The 19099-nt window shown below is 23.1% G+C and overlaps 5 protein-coding genes across 5 annotated transcripts; all 5 read left to right on the top strand. All coding sequences in view use genetic code 6, as the record gives it.

Annotated features, from left to right (window-relative positions):
• Window positions 1-10: 10 nt before the first annotated feature.
• Window positions 11-2710, top strand: TTHERM_00039210 (AAA family ATPase; the record flags this gene model as incomplete). Its single annotated transcript, XM_972129.3, has 4 exons — window positions 11-284; window positions 344-696; window positions 925-1420; window positions 1608-2710. The coding sequence occupies 4 exons, from the start codon at window positions 11-13 to the stop codon at window positions 2708-2710; spliced, it is 2226 nt and encodes a 741-aa protein (XP_977222.1).
• Window positions 2711-3922: 1212 nt separating this feature from the next.
• Window positions 3923-6547, top strand: TTHERM_00039190 (transmembrane protein, putative; the record flags this gene model as incomplete). Its single annotated transcript, XM_972127.1, has 1 exon — window positions 3923-6547. The coding sequence occupies one exon, from the start codon at window positions 3923-3925 to the stop codon at window positions 6545-6547; it is 2625 nt and encodes an 874-aa protein (XP_977220.1).
• A 1938-nt stretch (window positions 6548-8485) lies between these two features.
• TTHERM_00039180 (transmembrane protein, putative) lies at window positions 8486-10918 on the top strand (the record flags this gene model as incomplete). Its single annotated transcript, XM_972126.1, has 1 exon — window positions 8486-10918. One exon carries the CDS (start codon window positions 8486-8488, stop codon window positions 10916-10918), a length of 2433 nt encoding a protein of 810 aa, XP_977219.1.
• A 974-nt stretch (window positions 10919-11892) lies between these two features.
• Window positions 11893-14123, top strand: TTHERM_00039170 (transmembrane protein, putative; the record flags this gene model as incomplete). Its single annotated transcript, XM_972125.2, has 2 exons — window positions 11893-13997; window positions 14078-14123. The coding sequence occupies 2 exons, from the start codon at window positions 11893-11895 to the stop codon at window positions 14121-14123; spliced, it is 2151 nt and encodes a 716-aa protein (XP_977218.2).
• A 1415-nt stretch (window positions 14124-15538) lies between these two features.
• On the top strand, window positions 15539-17989 carry TTHERM_00039160 (transmembrane protein, putative; the record flags this gene model as incomplete). The annotated part of the gene is made up of 1 exon (XM_972124.2): window positions 15539-17989. The coding sequence occupies one exon, from the start codon at window positions 15539-15541 to the stop codon at window positions 17987-17989; it is 2451 nt and encodes an 816-aa protein (XP_977217.2).
• Window positions 17990-19099: the final 1110 nt, after the last annotated feature.

Here is a 19099-nt window from a genome sequence, read left to right as displayed (position 1 = left end):
TAGTTGTGGAATGTAGCCTAATAGATAATAATCTTTAGCATAAATCAACAATCTTAAGGTAGCAAAATTCTCTGATACCGAAAGAGGTTATTCAGGAAAAGTGTTTTCATCACCTAAGGTTTTTAGATACTTTTTAAGCACTTAAGGAACTCAAGGTCCAGTTTATGTTAAAATTAATGGATTTGTATTTATGTTGGATTAATCTGACTAATTTGGAGATGACTAAGTAGCTCTTAACTAAATATAGAGAGCTGTACTAAAAATAGGAAACACTGATCTTATTAGTATTTAATTTGCATTTTGAAAATCAAATTTCATTTATTGTTAAATTTATTTAATACAGCACTCACTTAATATATTCCTCCTCTTGATGCTGAATACAGACTAATCAGTTTAGAGCTGGAAATTACTCCTTTTGAATAAAGAACTTAAACTTTTGAAATAGATGACGAAGAATTAGCAGATTAAGTTAAATAAAAGCACGTTAATCAATTTTTCTCTTTCGACCATACTATTATATTTGTTTATAGAGAACGTCTATTTCGTTTAAGGTGTACTAATTTTAACTTTATGGATTTGGGTGTCAAAGCAAAGTAAGTACGTCTTTTAGAAGGTATGTTAAATGGAGATACTTCTATTACCTTCACAGTGAAAACTATTGATTTAAAGTTAAAATCTGTTGGCTTTAAGACAGTTGTAAGCAATAATTAATTACTTTCTATAGTTTCTTAAAATAATTTAAGCTAAAATGTTTAAAAAAAAATAAAGCTCAAGAATTTATTTTGAGAATAGATAGATTTTTTTGCATGATACAAAATTTGTTTCAAAAAAGCAGATTTTCAATATTAATTTATTGATTTTAATTAAATAATAATACAAGATTGATTGCTTAATTTTAAATAAAATGTTTTAAAAAATAAATAGAGCATTATTGATCCTAAATTCAAGTTCGAAGATCTAGGAGTTGGTGGTTTGGATTAAGAATTGGCTGATATTTTCAGAAAGGCTTTTGCTTCAAGAAGATTCCCTCCTGCTGTCCTTTAAAAGTATGGTATCAAGCATGCAAAAGGTCTTTTACTTTATGGTCCTCCTGGTTGTGGTAAAACTTTAATTGCAAAGAAGCTTGCAGGTGTTTTGAACTCTGTTAAACCTAAAATTGTAAACGGTCCTAGTATTTTGAGTGAATTTATTGGTAAGGCTGAAGAAAATATTCGTAATCTGTTTGCAGATGCAAGAAAAGATGAAATAGAAAAGGGAGATTCCAGTCCTTTGCACGTAATTATCTTCGATGAAATGGATGCAATATGCAGAAAGAGAGGTTCAAGTTCTTCTACTTCAGCTGAAGTTGGAGATAAAATTGTCAACTAACTCTTGACAATGATTGATGGTCCTGAATCTCTAAACAACATTTTAGTCATAGGTAAATTTAAATTAATAAAATTATTTCATAATAAGCATTTAAAATGACTAAAATTTTTTGAAAAATTAAATTAAGATTTTTATTTTAAACATTTTTAATTCAATTTTTATCATTTCCCATTTTAAAAATTTCAATTTTAAATTATTTTAAATTAATTTTTGAATAATATTTTCTTTAAAATTTTAAGGTATGACTAACATGAAAGAATTAATAGATCCTGCTATATTAAGAGCTGGTAGATTTGAGTATCACGTTGAAATAGGTTTACCAGATGATAAAGGTAGATTGGATATATTGAAAATTCACACTGCAACAATGTTTAAGAATGGTACTATTGATCCAAACATCAATTTGGAAGAAATTGTCAGAGATACAAAGAATTATACTGGTGCTGATATTGAGTAGTTAGTTAAAGTAGCTCTCTCCTATTCAATAGGTAAAATGTAGGACTTAATGGATTTTTCAAAGCCTATTGATCCTAAGAATCTTCCATTGGTAACTATGGAAGATTTTAAAAAGGCAATTCAAGAAGTGAAGCCTTTGTTTGGTGTTGATGAATAATTTTAAGTCTATAAAAGTAATAAATTAATTAATTATGGTGAAGCTTACGAGAGAATCTCTAAACAAATGATTTAGAGTATTGATTATGTCAAAACATCAGAAAATAGTTTAATTCACTCTATTTTGATAGAAGGTTCTATTGGAACTGGTAAAACAGCGATTGCAGCTGCTTTTGCTCTAAAGAGTGATATAACTTATGTAAAGATTTTAACACCTGGTGATTTCTTAGGATTAAATGACTACGCAAAAGTTAACTTGCTGGCTACCACTTTCAGAATGGCATATAGAGCAAAGCAAGCTATTATTGTTCTTGATGAACTTGAACGTATAATTGAATACATAGACGAAGGTCCAAGATTCTCAAATACTATCCTCCAATCTCTTTTAGTGTTAATCAAGAAAATACCTGATAAAGAATTCTGCAAGCTCCTTGTTATTGGTACTACCTCATAAGCTAATTCATTGAAAAAGCTACAATTGGTAGGTGGATGTTTCAACATAATATTAAAAGTAAATCCACTAAATTAAAATGAAATCCAAAATGTGTTTAGTGCTTGTGGAATTAGCCCTCAAATCGCTTAAAGATTTGAAGATAAGAAAGTTCCTATCAAGAAGCTGTTAATGATTATAGATATGGCTAGAAAACAAAATAAATATCCAAGAGAAGCAGAAATAATGGATTGCTTTAATTCATTAGAATCGACAGAGTATGAATATGAATATTATTGATTGAAAGAAAGAACTGACTGACTGACTTGCTGATTATCAAATTTTATGATTACAATTTTATAAAAATTATTTGTTCAGTAGTTTTTTTGATTAATTTTTTGAAATTACACTTAATTTGTTTATTAATTAACTCATTACAATTATCAAATTTCAATTCTTATAAATACTTTTGTCAGTATAATTATGATTTTTGTTTAAATAATATCCAGAATTATTTAAGTAAAATATTAAAAAATATTTATTATCAATGTAAGAATGTTAAGATGTATGTAATCATTTATCTTTCATTTTTCTCTGGTAATTTGGTGTAAACAATTTTTTTTTATCTAAATAAGTAATTTATTTATTTATTTAAAAATTAATAAACAAATTTAAATTGTTATTTGAAATATTTTAATGCTTATAAGTATTATCATAAATATTTTATTGCTTAAAATTGATAAAAATAAAAAAACTATTTCTTTAGTTTACCCTTAACACGATTTTATTTCTTCTATTTAATTTTAAAAATAAATCATTCTTCAAATTATTTATAGCTTACTTCAGGATTTGTAAATAAAAAGATACTTTGAGTATTTCAGAATTTTCAATTTTGACTTAATTAGTTCTAATTTTGATGACTTTGAAACTATTTAATTTAGTAAATTTAAAAAAAAGAAAAGAAAAAATTACGCATTTTAATTACATCATACAACTATTTAGCTACTTTTGATTGCATTATTTATCATTTTATTCGATTTTTCAAAATAAATTAGCTTTATATTCTCCCAACACTTGTAAATATTTTTTTTCATTCAATGGTTACTTTTCTGCTTTTTTTTTATTATTTATAATTAGCGATTTAAAGCAAATTAAAATAGAAGAAATGAATTTAAAAGTTAAATTGAACTACATAATAAAATAAGTAAAAGAATGAATGTTTAAATCAAAAATTTACTAGGAAAACATGAATAAAGTTTCTTAAATTATCAAGAATAAGTAGCCTTAAAATAAATAAAAGAGGAAGGAAGGAAGGAACCTCATTTCTAATTATAGCATATGATTATAATTATAATTTAATTTATATAAAAATATTAAAAACTTCAATCAATCATTTGATTCAAAAAAAATTAAGAAAACAAAGAAATTAAGAAAACAATAAATAAATAAATAAACAAACCACCTTATTACTTTATTATTAATTAAGATATTGCCTATTTTTAAATAAAAAAAATGATTCGAAATGCTGAAAAGGCTTTGAAATTTATAGATATTTATGGATAGAATATCTAGCTTAACTTTAAGGGATAAAACTCATATAAAACAGTTTTTGGTGGCATTTTAAGTTTAGCCTTTTTCACACTAATTTGTGTGGCATGTTGGTTTTTTGGAAAGGAGCTGATTTTGAAAGAAAGTCCTCAAGTTATTAGCTCAGAAAGACCTGTAGATAGTCCAAAGAGAATTTCAATAAGGCCTGATAATTTGATAATTATGTTAGGTTTGGCAAATAATAGCTCAGTTCCTTTTATAGATCCAAGTATATTTACTGTAAGAGCTGTTCAAGAAACCACTGTTAACGTGACAGACTCAAAAACAGGAGTCTCTACTAAAAAGCTAATTGAAGTAAAAAAAGAGATAAGGCTTTGCACTAATGAAGATGTAGGAATGTTTAGTATAAAATCTTTTTTTAATTAGGTTGATATTGCTAGTTTTTACTGCTTTGATGGATTTAATGAAGATATTTATATGGAAGGCGATTTTAACACAGGAAATTTTTCATAGATTTATGCTTATTTTGATAAATGTTAGAATTCTACATAAAGTCCTATTATTTGTAAACCATAAGAAGTCATCGATCAAACTCTTTTGTACACAAAATTGCAAATATATATGTCTGATCATATAGTTGAGCCTTCTAACTATTTAGAGCCTTTTAAAGACAGAGGGATAAGTCTTTATGCAATTACTTCTTCATTATTACCATAAGAAATAGAGCTGTTTTTCACTAATTATTATATTGAAACAGATGTTGGTTTAATAATCAAGTAAATAGAAACATAATAAAGTTTTGTTTTTGTTTAGTAAACTGTAACTCCTTTTTTTAGTGATGATAATGTGCTTGGTCGAGTACTTTTTAGACTCTAAAAGCAGAAAGAGAATTTGATGCAAAGGAACTATCTTAAATTTGCTGATTTTTTAGCTTAAATGGGTGGTTTTCTGAAAACTATGATAGTTTTTGGCAGCATTATAAGTGCTCCTATATCAAAACTTTATTTATATAAATCAGCTGTTGATGAAATATTTTAGTTCTAGAGTAATAAAAACGTTAATTTGGTCGCAAAAAACATTGTTAAGATTTCTGAACCTGCCAGCAAAAACAGTTTGTCTTCTCCATTAAAAAAGACACAACGCAACAAAACAAATTAAAAATAAAAAGTTAATTAAAATGTGATAAATATGAATTAAAAAGTTAATCTCTAAAATGTGAAAGCTAACATGAATTCAAATTAATCAGAGCTACAAATAATTAATTAGTCTTTGTCTCCTCATTTATCATGTGCGTAATGGAATTCTTTTTGTTCTCAGAATCATGATAATACAAAAAAATATTAAGCAAGCAGTAATGTTTTCCATGACAGCAGTAAGCCAAACATTTAGTAATTTGGTGTCAAAAGAGTTATAGAAAGCGCAAAAGACTATTTTTTAAAGACCCATCAAATCATCAAATACAAATTTATGAATTACTTTGTGCATGCCTTTTTCCCAAAGGCGAAGAGCATTGTCCATAAATTCAAATTGGTGAATGAAGGGGTTTCAAAAATATAAGATCATTTAGATGTCATGTATATTCTAAATAAACTCCTTGAGATAGATAAGATTAAGTATATTCTACTAAATAAAGATTAATTAAAATTATTTGAATATATACCTAAACCAGTGATATCTGATGAAACGCTAGATAACGATTAAGATAGTATTAAATCGTCAATGAGTGATGCAGCCAAAAATTAAATCATAAATGAAGGTATATATGAAAATAAAATTTAATTAGAAGCAAATACCCCAAATATATAATAAATGGCTCAAAGGAATCAGAATAATTTTCCTTAGTTTTTAAGCAGCAATTAAAATTAGCAAATAAATAAAGAGAATAACCAAAATAAATTTTAATTTGGAATGCAGAGAAGGAAGGGCAGTACTAATTTCTTATAAAATAACGTGTACTCTCAATTTGGAAAGAAATAAACTGAAGAGTAGATAATATAGCAAGCTTATGATGGTCTTTCAAATATCTTATAACAAAGAAAGTTTTCAAAGATTGATGAAAAACTAGTAGAATTAATTGATCCTAATTTAATTACTTAGATTTAAAGAGAATAATAAATATTTGAATAAAGTGAAGAATCCTTAACATAAATACCTCTTAATGCGTTTTTAAGCAATTAACTCCAAAAGGCTTCTGATAATGAAAAATATGAGCTAAAAAAATAATAGCTACCTTTAAATAAATTGCATGTAATTAAAGACTCCTCTTCCAATTAATCGTCTTCCTTTAACACAAATTCTTCTAACCCCAAAAATATATTATAAGAAGGGATTGAAGAAATAAATATTCCCAACAAAGTGAAAAAATTTTTAATAGACAATTAAAATTAAGCTGTAGACTATAATAAGAAACAAGATTAAGAATATGATAAATCCTAATAGCAGCTCACTTCTTCTTAAGAAACAAATTAAATTTGTGGAGTACTAAAAGAAGACGAAAATCCTATTACAGATATATAATTGGTTTATTAAAGCCCAATAATGAAATAAATATTAAGCAAGCAATTCTCAAAAAGTTTTACAAATTAATGAATGATAAATTTTTGTTATGATGGAATAAGAATTTTATAATTAATTTTTATTTTATTATTTAATTACTGTGCATATAATTATTTATTTATTATAATAACTTAAAAAACTTATTAAATTAGTTAATGGTTAACTTTTTAAAAACTATAATGTATATGGAAAAGTACGACTATTTTCTAAAATATTCTGATTTTTAATTTTCTCATTTGTTTTAAAAGAATAAATTACCCACTTTAATTCATTTACCGAAGTAATTATGTGATTTTAAATTTAATAAAATACGTTTTATTAAAGAAATAAACAAATTTTTTATGGATCTTCTAAAAATTCTATTAAAACATCAGCCAAAATACATATAAAACAATTATTTAAACTTAATTCGTATTATTTATTTTAAAAATGTAAAGAGAAAGCTAAAAAGAGTATCCTTTCTACAATATTCCTACAGGCTTTAAAACAACTTAATTTAATAACTGCTTATGTTTTAATTACAAAATATACTATTTTAAATCAATAGATTGATTGTATTGGTTAGTTTGTATTTTTTTATATTTTTTAAAATTAAATTCATTGAATTTACATTATATATTGCTGATCATATTTTAGAATTAATCTTTAATAATAAATGAAGAAAAGAATAAGAAATAATTAAAAGGATATATAAAAACTGAGTTTGTTTTTGAATAAAATCAAAAAGGAAAAGTAAAAATAATTAAAATCCAACTTAAAACAAACAATCAAAGTTAGATACAAAAAATTAAGGTAAAAAAAACAAAAAACAAATAAATTTAATAATATTGTAAATAATGTTTTTGATAGTATATTAGTTATGATAATTAAGAAAAAATAAGCTTATTCTTAATTAGAGATTTAACAATAAGATGATTCATTTATGTTGTAAATTAATAAAAGCAAATTATAAATAGATTAAATTCCAAAGAAAAAGTAAAAAGAACTCTACTTACTATAACAGATTTACTATTTTTATTTACCAGCATCTTTTAAATATTATCAATTATGTATTGAATTGTTAGTGAATTTTATTTCTATCTCTATATAAATAACAAAATATCATATAAAAAATTCATATTCTTTGGTAATTAAATTATTTTTTTAATTCTATTGAAACCAATTGAATTTTAATTATTATAATATCATATTAATATTAATTAAAAACAATATCTTCTACTTACTTTAAGATCATGAAAATTTAGGCAAAAATTATTTTTTTTATGTTTAGTTGTTAAGTTAACCATATTAGAATTTAAAAAAATATTTCTTTTTCTTTTTAATACATTATTTTCGTGCATGCAATTACTCTTGATTACAGCAATTTTCTTTAAAACTGTTATTCTTTTAACATTTTAATACTAAAACACTAAATTTTAGCATCTAAGAGCAGAGCTTCTTTAAAAAAGCAGTTTTTAAAATATAAAATTAAAAAAATGATATAAAAATACATGTTTATTTATCTCATAAAACCAACTTTATCCTCCTTTTTTACAATTAAACAAATGAAAGAATAATGCTTTCTATTTTCGTTTTATTTTTTGTTTTATTGATTAGAAAAAAACAGAATTAAATTCAAAAAAATTACATAAATAGCTGTAATCGATCGATATTCTAGAAAAGTTATTTATTTTTTAAAAATTCCAGTTTGAGTGAATAAATTAATAGTATGCTCTACTTTTATAAGGTTGTTTTACAATATAATTTTTGTTATTATTAATCTTAATTTAGAAGATTTTTTTAGTTAAATAACTAACTAGCTAATCAATTTGTTAATTCCTAGGTAACATAATTTTTTAAGTTTTTTTGTGAGAAATCCTAATTTTTAATTGGTAAATAAGCTTTCTTTATAAATTAAGATGGGTATTTTTTATAAATCAAATTTTATATAAAAACTAAAAAAAATATTGAAATTAAAATAACTAAAAAAATATGAGCTAGATTATCTAGAAATTTGAAAATGCACTAAAATAAGTTGACATGTACGGCTAAAGCATACAGCTAAATCTTAATAAAAAGAACAAATATAATACTGTATTTGGTGGAATTTTAAGTATATTTATATTCGAATTATTTTTAGTTGGCTGTTGGTTTTTTGGGAAAGAATTAATTTACAAATAAAATCCATAAGTTATAAGTTAATAGAGAGTTGTAGACAATCCCAGAAGGGTCGACATAAAACCTGATAACTTAATTCTGATGCTGGGAGTTTCCAATGATAATTCTTAATACTACTCTGATCCAACCATTTTTACTGTTAACGCATATTAACAAATATAGGTGAACTACGTAGATCCAAAAACTGGTAAATCTACAATATAATTGAAAAATTAAAATATTAATATGCGATTATGTAATGAAAATGATATTGGAATACCAAGCACTGAAGACTACTTTAAGACGTTAAATATTCCTGCTTTATATTGTTTTGATACATCCTAACAGCCAGTTTATTTTGAAGGAGATTTCAATCAAGAATCATTTTCTTAAATTTACGTTTATTTTGAGAAATGCAAAAACTCTACATCAAGCTCAGTAATCTGTAAACCAAAAGAAGTCATAGACAATAAGCTATTGCTATCTAAAGTTGGTATCTTTATGTCAGATTAAGTAGTAGATCCTTTAAACTTCAAGAACCCTATTTCTACTAGAGGTATAGGTCTTTATGCTACTACTACTTCTAATTTTCCTTAAGAAATAGGACTTTATTATACAAACTAATATATCGACACTGATGCAGGGATATTTTATTCTGACTTACAGTAAGATAGCACATTTATGTTCTCTTATTAAACAGTAACTCCATTTTTTAGTGACCCGAATGCTCTCGCTCGAGTATTAATTAGAATGTAAAAATAGAAAGAAAATTATATGAAGAGAAGCTACTTAAAAGTAGCTGAAGTAGTAGCTCAAATTGGAGGTTTACTTAAAATACTTATCTTGCTAGGATTTACTTTAACCAACCCAATTTCAAAGCTCTACTACTTCAAAGCTATTATTGATGAAATCTACTAATTCCATAGCACTAATAATCAAGTCAGTCTTGTTCCAAAAGATAAATAGAAATTTGATTTATCAAAAAAGGAAACAGCAGCACTTGATAAATCATAATTAGCATAAAGTTAAGATTAACAAAAAAAATAAATCATTAAAAATAAACTAAAAAATAGAAATTATGCTCCTGACCTAGATTAAACCAAATCTCTTTCTCAAAAATAGCCATAAAATTCCCCATAATAAACTGATCAATAAAATTTAAATTCCTTTAATTTTATTAATGCTAATCAAAAAAATTAAAATTCATTTAATGTTATGAATGCTTAGGTGGCAGCTAAAAAGTCCGAACCCGAATCAAATGGAGGCTTAATTGACACCATAGTTAACAAAACCAAATCATATTTTTAAAGTACTCATAAAATTTTAAAATACTCTTTTATTCAATATTTGTCTTACGCTTTTACGCCTAAATCAAAAATTAGCTCAAGCTAAAATATTTTATTTGAGCAAGGAATAGAATCAATTTAAGAAAATTTTGATATTCTTTATATTTTCAATAAATTATTTGAGATAGATAAGATGAAATAAATTTTGTTTAATTCTGATTAATTAAAGTTATTTGAGTATATGCCAAAACCTGTTATTAGCGAAAAATCAATTCTGGGTTGTGAGGAAAGCGAAATATAAAATTATTAAAATTTATAAAGTGATGATGAAAAAATTAATAAACCAAATTAATAAATAGCTAAAAACAAACCAGCAAGAAAAAATAAAAAGTCTATAACAAGGTCTATAAATAGAAAGATCAAATTAGAGAGTTAACTTTCAGAAGAAGCAAAAGAAGGACTGAAAAATATCTTGAAATAAAATAAAATATCTAAGATAGATGAAAATCTAATAAAAATTATTGATCCTTGCATAATAACAGAAATTAAAAAATAAAAATAAAATTATGTAAACAATTAAGATGATATTGACAGTACATTTTAAATGATGAAAAGCAATACAAATCTAATGCAAAAATCTATTGGTAGCTCTAAAAAGGCTCAAGAATAATTTTTATCTAAAGAAAACAAATAAAAAAGTATTTAAAGTGGATTTCAACTATTTAATTAAATTAAGGAGCCATTAAATGACTAAAATTTTAAAGAGAACGGTCTTGATCATTAAAAAAATTAAAGCTAAATATGCGAACATGAGTGCAAAAAAGATAATGATGATGATGACGATTAGACAGTAGAAGACAACTAAATTTATTTTGTTGACTAAGGTGATGTTTCGTACTAAACAAACATCCAATCTCTCTATTTAAGTGTTATCAAGTAATAAATCGATACCCCAACTAAAAAAATTAAAAAGTAAAAATGAAAATAAACTATAATTAAAATAAAAATTATTAATAATAAATCAATCAATTATTTATTCTTATTTTTGTTAAATCTTAAACAAAATATTCTTTTTTGTATATCAAATCTTTTTTTATTATTTATTTGTAAATATAAATAAATAAATAAGAAAATAATAAATAATTGTTATTATAATTAAGCTAATTTTCTTTTTTTCTTTACATTTTATAGATAAAAATCATTCAAAATAATTCTTAATATATCTAAAAATTTTACTGCCAAATACTCATTAACTTGCATAATTGTAATTACTTTGGTTACTTGCAATAAATTTATTAATAATATAGTATCTCATCCTTCAAATAATAATATAATTTCGAAGTAATTCCCCTATTCCATTTTTTAATTACCACAATTCCAAAAATTGTATTGTGATTTAATTTATTTTATGTTATTTTAACAAACTGAAATACTAATCATTTTTATCTATTCAAGTATCAATTCAATACTTCTAATACTTGCTTACATAAAATTAAAGTAATGTTTTTAGCATAATAGAAAGGGTAATACTAAAATTGTATTGGGATTTAATTTGTTTTAATAGTTGTGATATTTAAAATATTAATGATAAATTGATAAACACTGAAAAAACTTACCTTTTATGATTTAAACTTCAATTAACTATCAGATAATTATTTGCATAAAATAAAAGAAATGTTTTAAAAATAATAAATTACATTAAAAGAAAAATAAAAAATTTAATTACTTTTTTTTCAATGATATTCAAGAAAAGTGATTAATTAGTTAATAAGAATTTGCGATAACTAATAATTCACTTACTTATTTAATTATTTTTTATAATTAATTTATTGGGTTAGTTACGATATTACTAAATAACCAACCATACAAATTTCTATTCAAAATAAATTAATTATCTTTAATTTGGATAAAAATACATTGAGGCAATATAGTTTATTAATTAATCAAATAAAGCTAATGGGATTCAACTTAGAAAAAATCTTTAAGTAAATTGATGTATATGGTTAAGAAATCAAACTGAACTTTTACCAAAGAAATAAATACAACACAGTTTTTGGTGGAGTTATCAGTTTAACAATTTTTTGCTTATTTTGTGTAGGCTGCTGGTTTTTTGGAAAAGAGTTAATATACAAATAGAGTCCTTCAGTAATTAGCTCTGAAAGGCCCGTTGATTGTCCTAAAAGAATAGACATAAGACCTGATAATCTCATTTTAATGATGGGAGTTTCTAATTTCTAAGGTCAATACTTCACTGATCCTTCGCTATTTTAAGTAAGAGCTATTTAATAAACTTAAATAGCTCAGTATGACTAAACTACTGGAAACAGGACAATCCAGCTTATTAACACACCTAAAAAGATTAGGATTTGCAATTAAAATGATGTTGGAATACTGAACTTAAAAAAATATTTCTCAACTATCAATATTGGAGCATAGTACTGCTTTGATACCAAAGATGATGAAGTTTATATTGAAGGTGATTTCAATCAAGAAAAGTATTCACAATTGTTTGTCTTCTTTGAAAAATGCAAAAATTCTACTTCTAGCTAAATTATTTGTAAATCTAAAGAAGAAATTGATAAAAACCTTGCAAACAACAGGATAAGCTTGTTTGCTTCAGATCATGTTATTAATCCCTTAGATTTTTTAAATCCAATATCTGACAGAGGGATAAATCTCGTTTCTGTCACATCATCGCAATTCCCTCAGCAAGCTACTTTCTATTTTACAAATTACTACATCTAAACTGATGCAGGAGTATTTTATGAAGACATTTAAACATAAAATAGTTTCATCTTTACCTCATAAGTAGTTTCTCCATTTTTTGGAGATCCCGATGTTATAATAGCTATGAATTTTAGGATGCAGAAGCAGAAGGAGAGCTACATGCAAAGGAAATATTTGAAGATTGCAGATGTTATTGCTCAGATTGGCGGTCTGCTTAAAATTCTTTTAATTGTAGGATTTATAATATCTAATCCAATTACAAAGATTTACTATTTAAAGGCAATCATAGATGAAGTATACTAATTCCAAATAATTGATGATAAAACCATAATGTCTTAAAGACATAGTAATTTGAGTATAAATTCAAAAAAAAAATAGGATACCAACTTAAACCCTAAAAATAAGCTCGAAAAGGAATAATTAAATTAATAGTTAGAGTTATTTTCGAATCAAAATGATAATAATAGCTAATCAAAAAAGAAGAAGGAAGATGAAATATAATTAAAAAAAATACAACAAGAAACATAAATAACATAATAAAATCTAAATTCAATAACTCCAAATTCACCAAATAAAATCTTAAAAAGTTTTGTATAATAAAATCAATTTTAAAATTAATAATAAACTTAAATTTCAAACAACAAAAACTTTATAGATTAGATTCTTTCTAGTGCAAAGAATTACTTTTAAAGTACTCATAGCAAAATTAAATACAAATTTAATCATTATTTTGCTCATGCCTTTATGCCTAATGCAAATTTCATTTACAAAAGAAGATAATTACTTGATTAAGGAATTAATAAAATCAATCAAAACTTTGATATCTTGTACATTTTTAACAAATTACACGAAATAGACAAATTAAAATAAATTTTACTTAATAAAAATTAACTAAAGCTATTCGATTATATGCCTAAACCACTAATAAGTGATGGATAACTATAAATTGAAAATAAATAAATTTAAGATAATTATCAATCTAATTGCTTAAATAAAAATGAGAGTCCTTAAATGCTAATCAAAGAAAAAGAAAACTATAAAACTGAAAGTAAAAATAATAAGCAAAATATTTAAAATGATAATAGAAATAATTAGAAGGTAAACAATTAAAATAATGAAAATGAATTTTCAGAAAAATCACAAGAAAGTAGCTAATCAAGATAGTTTAATTAACAAAATTAATCATGTGAAACTTTAATAGCTTAAGAAGCTTACAGTGGACTCATAAATATTTTAAATTAGAATAAATTATCTAAAATAGATGAGAATCTAATAAAAATAATAGATCCTAATATCTTTTAAGAGTTTTATGAAAAAAATGCATAACAAACTCAGTAAAATTTCGAAACTTCATAAAATATAATTAAAATTCAATTAGAAAATAAATAACAATAATAAAATATAATTAATAAAGGCTCTAGTCTTTTCTTTTAGAATAAAAGCAGAAGTTTTTAATTTGATTAAATTGAACAGAAAAAAAACTTTGAATTCATTTTTAACAAAAACTAAAAAGAAGAAAGTTAAAATTTAAGTGTGTTTGAAGAAAATTAAATCTATTTTATTAATTGTGAAGATTAATCCTATCAAAACAATATTTAATCTCCAAACTAAAGCACTTAAAAAATATTACTCTCACCCAAAATAAGATAAAAAAATACTGAAAGTTGACTAAAAGACTATTTAAAAAATCATAAATAAAAATTTAATTCATAAGTCTATATTTTTTTTCAAATTAAATTATCCCTTATTCACTTATTTATTCATTTATTTATTTATTGATAGATTTATCGAAATTTATTTATTTTTTTAAGCTATCACATTCTTAAACAATATTAAAAATTTATTAAAAAATTAGTTAAATATATTTTATTTGTTGTAATTTTTTTTAATTTTAAAAATTCATATAATAAAAGCTATTTTATATAAAATTTTAAAACAAATATGTGAAAGTTTTTAGCTATAATAAAAAAAAATTTTAATTTCCTAAAGAATCATTGAAATATAAATATTAAAAATCACTTATCAAATATTCAATAGATAATTGTGTAAAATTATTTTTTGGAGTTAAAAATATTAAATAAATGACCAGAAATTTTTCAATTTTAAGAATTAATTAAAAATGAGTAAAAGAAATTTCAGGAATAGTTTTATTTAACGAAAAAACAAATTATTTTTTAATTACTTTTAATATTTATTTATCAAATTTTTTATTTATTTTTTGGTCCTAAATCAAGAATTTAAAATGAAATCTATTTGATTAATTTTATTTTTAACATATTTTGTTTATTAATAACTCAAATTTATTTTAATACTTTGATCTAATAATATTCATTATAATACTTGATAATAAAATATGATTTTTGTTAAAAAAAATTATATTATTTTGATTTATTATCTCTTCAAAATAATTCAAATAAGCCTTGAATGAAATATAATCTTTCTATAATATAGAAATATCAATAAAAGCAAAATCTACTAGCTTTGTTTAATCATTTAATCTGTATATATTAATGATAATATTTTAGTTTTCTAAAATGACTGAAATTTATTTTTTTGAAAACAATCTCAAACTCTAAATGTAGATTGAGGTTATGGAATTTAATCTAAATTTTATTAAACTATTAGCAATTTAGCTTATAAAAATTATTTTTAAAAGGAAGATCTAATTTTAGAAAACTAATAAATGAAACAAAAAAAACTTAAATGAAAGCTTTAATTAACAAAATTTTTAATATATAAATTTTTCTAAAAGATAAAAAATTTGTTTTTAATTCAAAATAATAATAAAAAAAATAAGATAAATAAATTAAAAGAAAATTAAATCAGTAAATAAACAGAAAGGTAAGTAAGTAAAAAACTAAATAATAATAATAGCATGAGATCAGTCACATAAAAACTTGAAGATTATCTCAAAATATTTGATATATATGGGTAGAATGTATAATTGAATTTAAATAAAAAGTAAAAATATAACACTGTTATTGGAGGGGTGCTTAGCTTGCTTGTATTTACACTACTACTTATAGGTTGCTGGTTTTTTGGAAAGGAGCTGATTTATAAATAAAATCCTTCAGTCATAAGCTAGGAGAGACCAGTCGACTGTCCTAAAAGAATAGATGTCAAGCCTGATAATCTGATTATTATGATGGGAGTTGCTAATGCTAACGCTTAATACTTCTCTGATCCTAGACTTTTTACTGTAAATGCAATTTAATAATAACAGGTTAGTTATATTGATCAAAATACAGGATTGTCAAGTATAAAGTTAGTTAATTAAAACAGAAAAATAAGATTATGCAATGAAAATGACATAGGAATATCTGACACAAAAAGCTACTTTACACAACTAAATTACCCTGTCTTGTATTGTTTTGATACTTCAGAATAACCTGTTTATTTTGAAGGAGATTTTAACCAATAAGAGTTTTCTTAATTAATTGTTTACTTTGACAAGTGCTAAAACTCTACTTCAAGTTAAATTATTTGTTAGCCAAAAGAAGTTATAGATTAGACTTTAATGCTCTCTAAAGTAGGAGTGTTTATGTCTGATCATGTTATCAACCCTTTGAATTTTAAAAATCCTATATCGAACAGAGGAATTAGTCTTTATGCTTCAACTTCTTCGAGTTTCCCCTAAGAGATGAGTCTTTATTTTACAAATCAGTACATAGACACTGATTAAGGGGTATTTTATTAGGAAATTGAATAAATTAGTACATTTGTTTTCATGCAACAAACAATAACACCATATTTTAGCAGCCCAAATACTCTCGCTAGAGTTATAATAAGGCTTTAAAAGCAAAAAGAAAACTATATGAAGAGAAGTTATTTAAAACTTGCTGATGTAGTTGCTCAAATAGGAGGTTTACTTAAAATACTGGTATTAATAGGATTTTTAATTTCTAATAGAATATCAAAGCTATACTACTTTAAGGCAATTATAGATGAAATTTATCAATTTAAGAGTTCAAGTGATAAAGTTGATTTAATTCCAAAAGACTAATCTAAAATTGATTAATCTAATAATTAAATTATCACAAAATAGAACCCAAATTAAATTTAAATTTAATTAACATAATAGCTGACGAAAGGTAAATAAAAGAATAAAAGCTTTGTGTTAAATCAATTTTAAAAAAATTCAACACCAATTCATTAATTAACTCAAAATTCACCTCTTCAAAAAAGCCATAATAACTGCAATTCTTTAAATAATATGAATTAATCAGAAATTAAAATGTTTTAACTTGAATCAAAAAACCTAATTGAGTATATCATCAATAAAACAAAACATTATTTTTAGAGTACCCATAATATTTTGAGATATTCATTTTCTAATTTTCTTGCATATGCCTTTGCAAATAAATCAAAGTTATCGACTTAGAACTTATTATTTGATTAAGGAATTGAAAAAATATAAGAAAACTTTGATATTCTTTTTATTTTTAATAAATTGTTTGAAATAGATAAGATGAAGTAAATTTTATTTAATTCTGATCAATTAAAGCTATTTGAGTACATGCCAAAGCCTGTAATCAGCTAATAAACAATTCTAAATGAAAAGATAGTGATGAATAATTTTGAAAATAAAGAGAATCTTAATAATTAAAATAACAATTTAAGTAGCCTATCACCTATAAAAAAAAGTCAGGAAAAAAAGACCAGCATTTCTAAATAAGTAAGTAAAAAAACCGCAATTAATACAAATTAAACTAGAAATAGAAAAATTAAAAGCGAAAGGCAACTATCAGAAGAAGCATTAGAAGGTCTCAAAAACATTTTACAGTAAAATAAAATATCTAAAGTAGATTAAAGCTTGATAAAAATAATAGATCCAAGCATCATTTAGGAAATAAATTAATCCAAATATAACTTTTGTTTAAATAATTCTGAAGATATTGAAAGCACATTTTCTCTACACAAAAGCAATTCAAGTATTTAGTATAAATCATTTTCTAATAACTAAAAATGTCAAGGATAGTAGTAGAATTTTGAATGCAGATAAAAAGGCAAAGTTAAAAAACTTTAAAGTGGATTTAAAAACTAAGACGAAGTTATAGATCCATATTATAATTAAATCTAACAAAATGATATTAAAGAGATATTAAAAACATTAACAGGACATAAATAAGCAGATGAAAATGATCTATTTGAAGATAATTTTATTTATTTCGTTGATTAAGATGATATTTCCTAATCAGCTAATATCTAATCTATTTATCTCAGTGCTATTAAGAAATCGCAAAAAATAACTAAATAAAAAAGAAATGAATAATTAATTAATTAATTAATAAATAAATACAAATATTTCATATTTATTTATTTATGAAAAAAATTTTAAATTAATTTCTATTAAATTTTTAAAAAATCTGCAATCACTGATCTAAATAAAGATATTTAACTTATCTTTCATAAATATATAAGAATTTAATTTAAAATGCTAGTTTTTATTTCATATTGTCTTCATCAATATCAATTTATTATTTATGTATTTATAAGATTAGCTAATTTAGATATTCTTAACATTTTTACATTTAAAATATAGTAATTTATTATGTAGTAAATTCTAACCATCTAATTAATTTATTAAAAAATTCAACAATTATTATAAAGAATTCAATAAGAAGATCATAAAAAGATTCAAAGAATTTTTAAATAACTAGAAATATATGGTTAAAGTATTTAATTGATATTTCAGAAAAAAATTGATACAAAGCAGTGTTTGGAGGATGTATCAGCTTTATTGTTTTAATCTACTTCTTAGTAGTTTGCTGATTTTTTGGAAAAGAGTTGTTTAAAACAAGTGCTTAAATTAATAATCATGCAAGAAAGATCTGTAATGAAAAAAACAATAGATTTTAAAACAGACAATTTAATTTTATGATGAGAATTGCTAATAATAATGCCCAATACATTTATGACCCTATTAAATTTTCTGTAAATGCTGTTCAACTAATTCAAATTTTTATTTAAGATCCTCTTACAGACAAATAAACAATAAAATTAGTGAAAAATACAAAAACAATTAAGTAATCCATCTGATTTACTAGGTTATTTTTAGAAATTGAATTACACTTCTATGCACTAATGCTTCGATATTTAGAAGTATCAGGTTTAATTTGAAGGTGATTTCAATTAAAAAACTTTTTCTTAACTGAATGTTTATTTTTAGAAATGCAAAAATTCTACTTCTAGTTAAATTATTTGTAAGTCTTCAAAAGAAATGATTAAATTCTACTTTTAACAAATCTTAGTATTTTCATGTCAGATCATATAATTGACCCTTTAAATTTTGTAATATAAATTTTTAATTGAGAAATTAGCCTTTACTCAGTCGCTTCATCTTAGTTTCCTTAAAAACTTATTTATTCTTAACTAATTATTATTATATAGGTACAGATGGAGGATTTTTTTAAATTAAAACTATCAAAATTTATAG

Source organism: Tetrahymena thermophila (genome assembly GCF_000189635.1).
Source record: "Tetrahymena thermophila SB210 genomic scaffold scf_8254667, whole genome shotgun sequence".
Lineage (NCBI taxonomy): Eukaryota > Ciliophora > Oligohymenophorea > Hymenostomatida > Tetrahymenidae > Tetrahymena > Tetrahymena thermophila.
The sequence above is the reverse complement of the archived record's forward strand: the minus strand, read 5'-3'. Positions and strand labels throughout refer to the sequence as shown.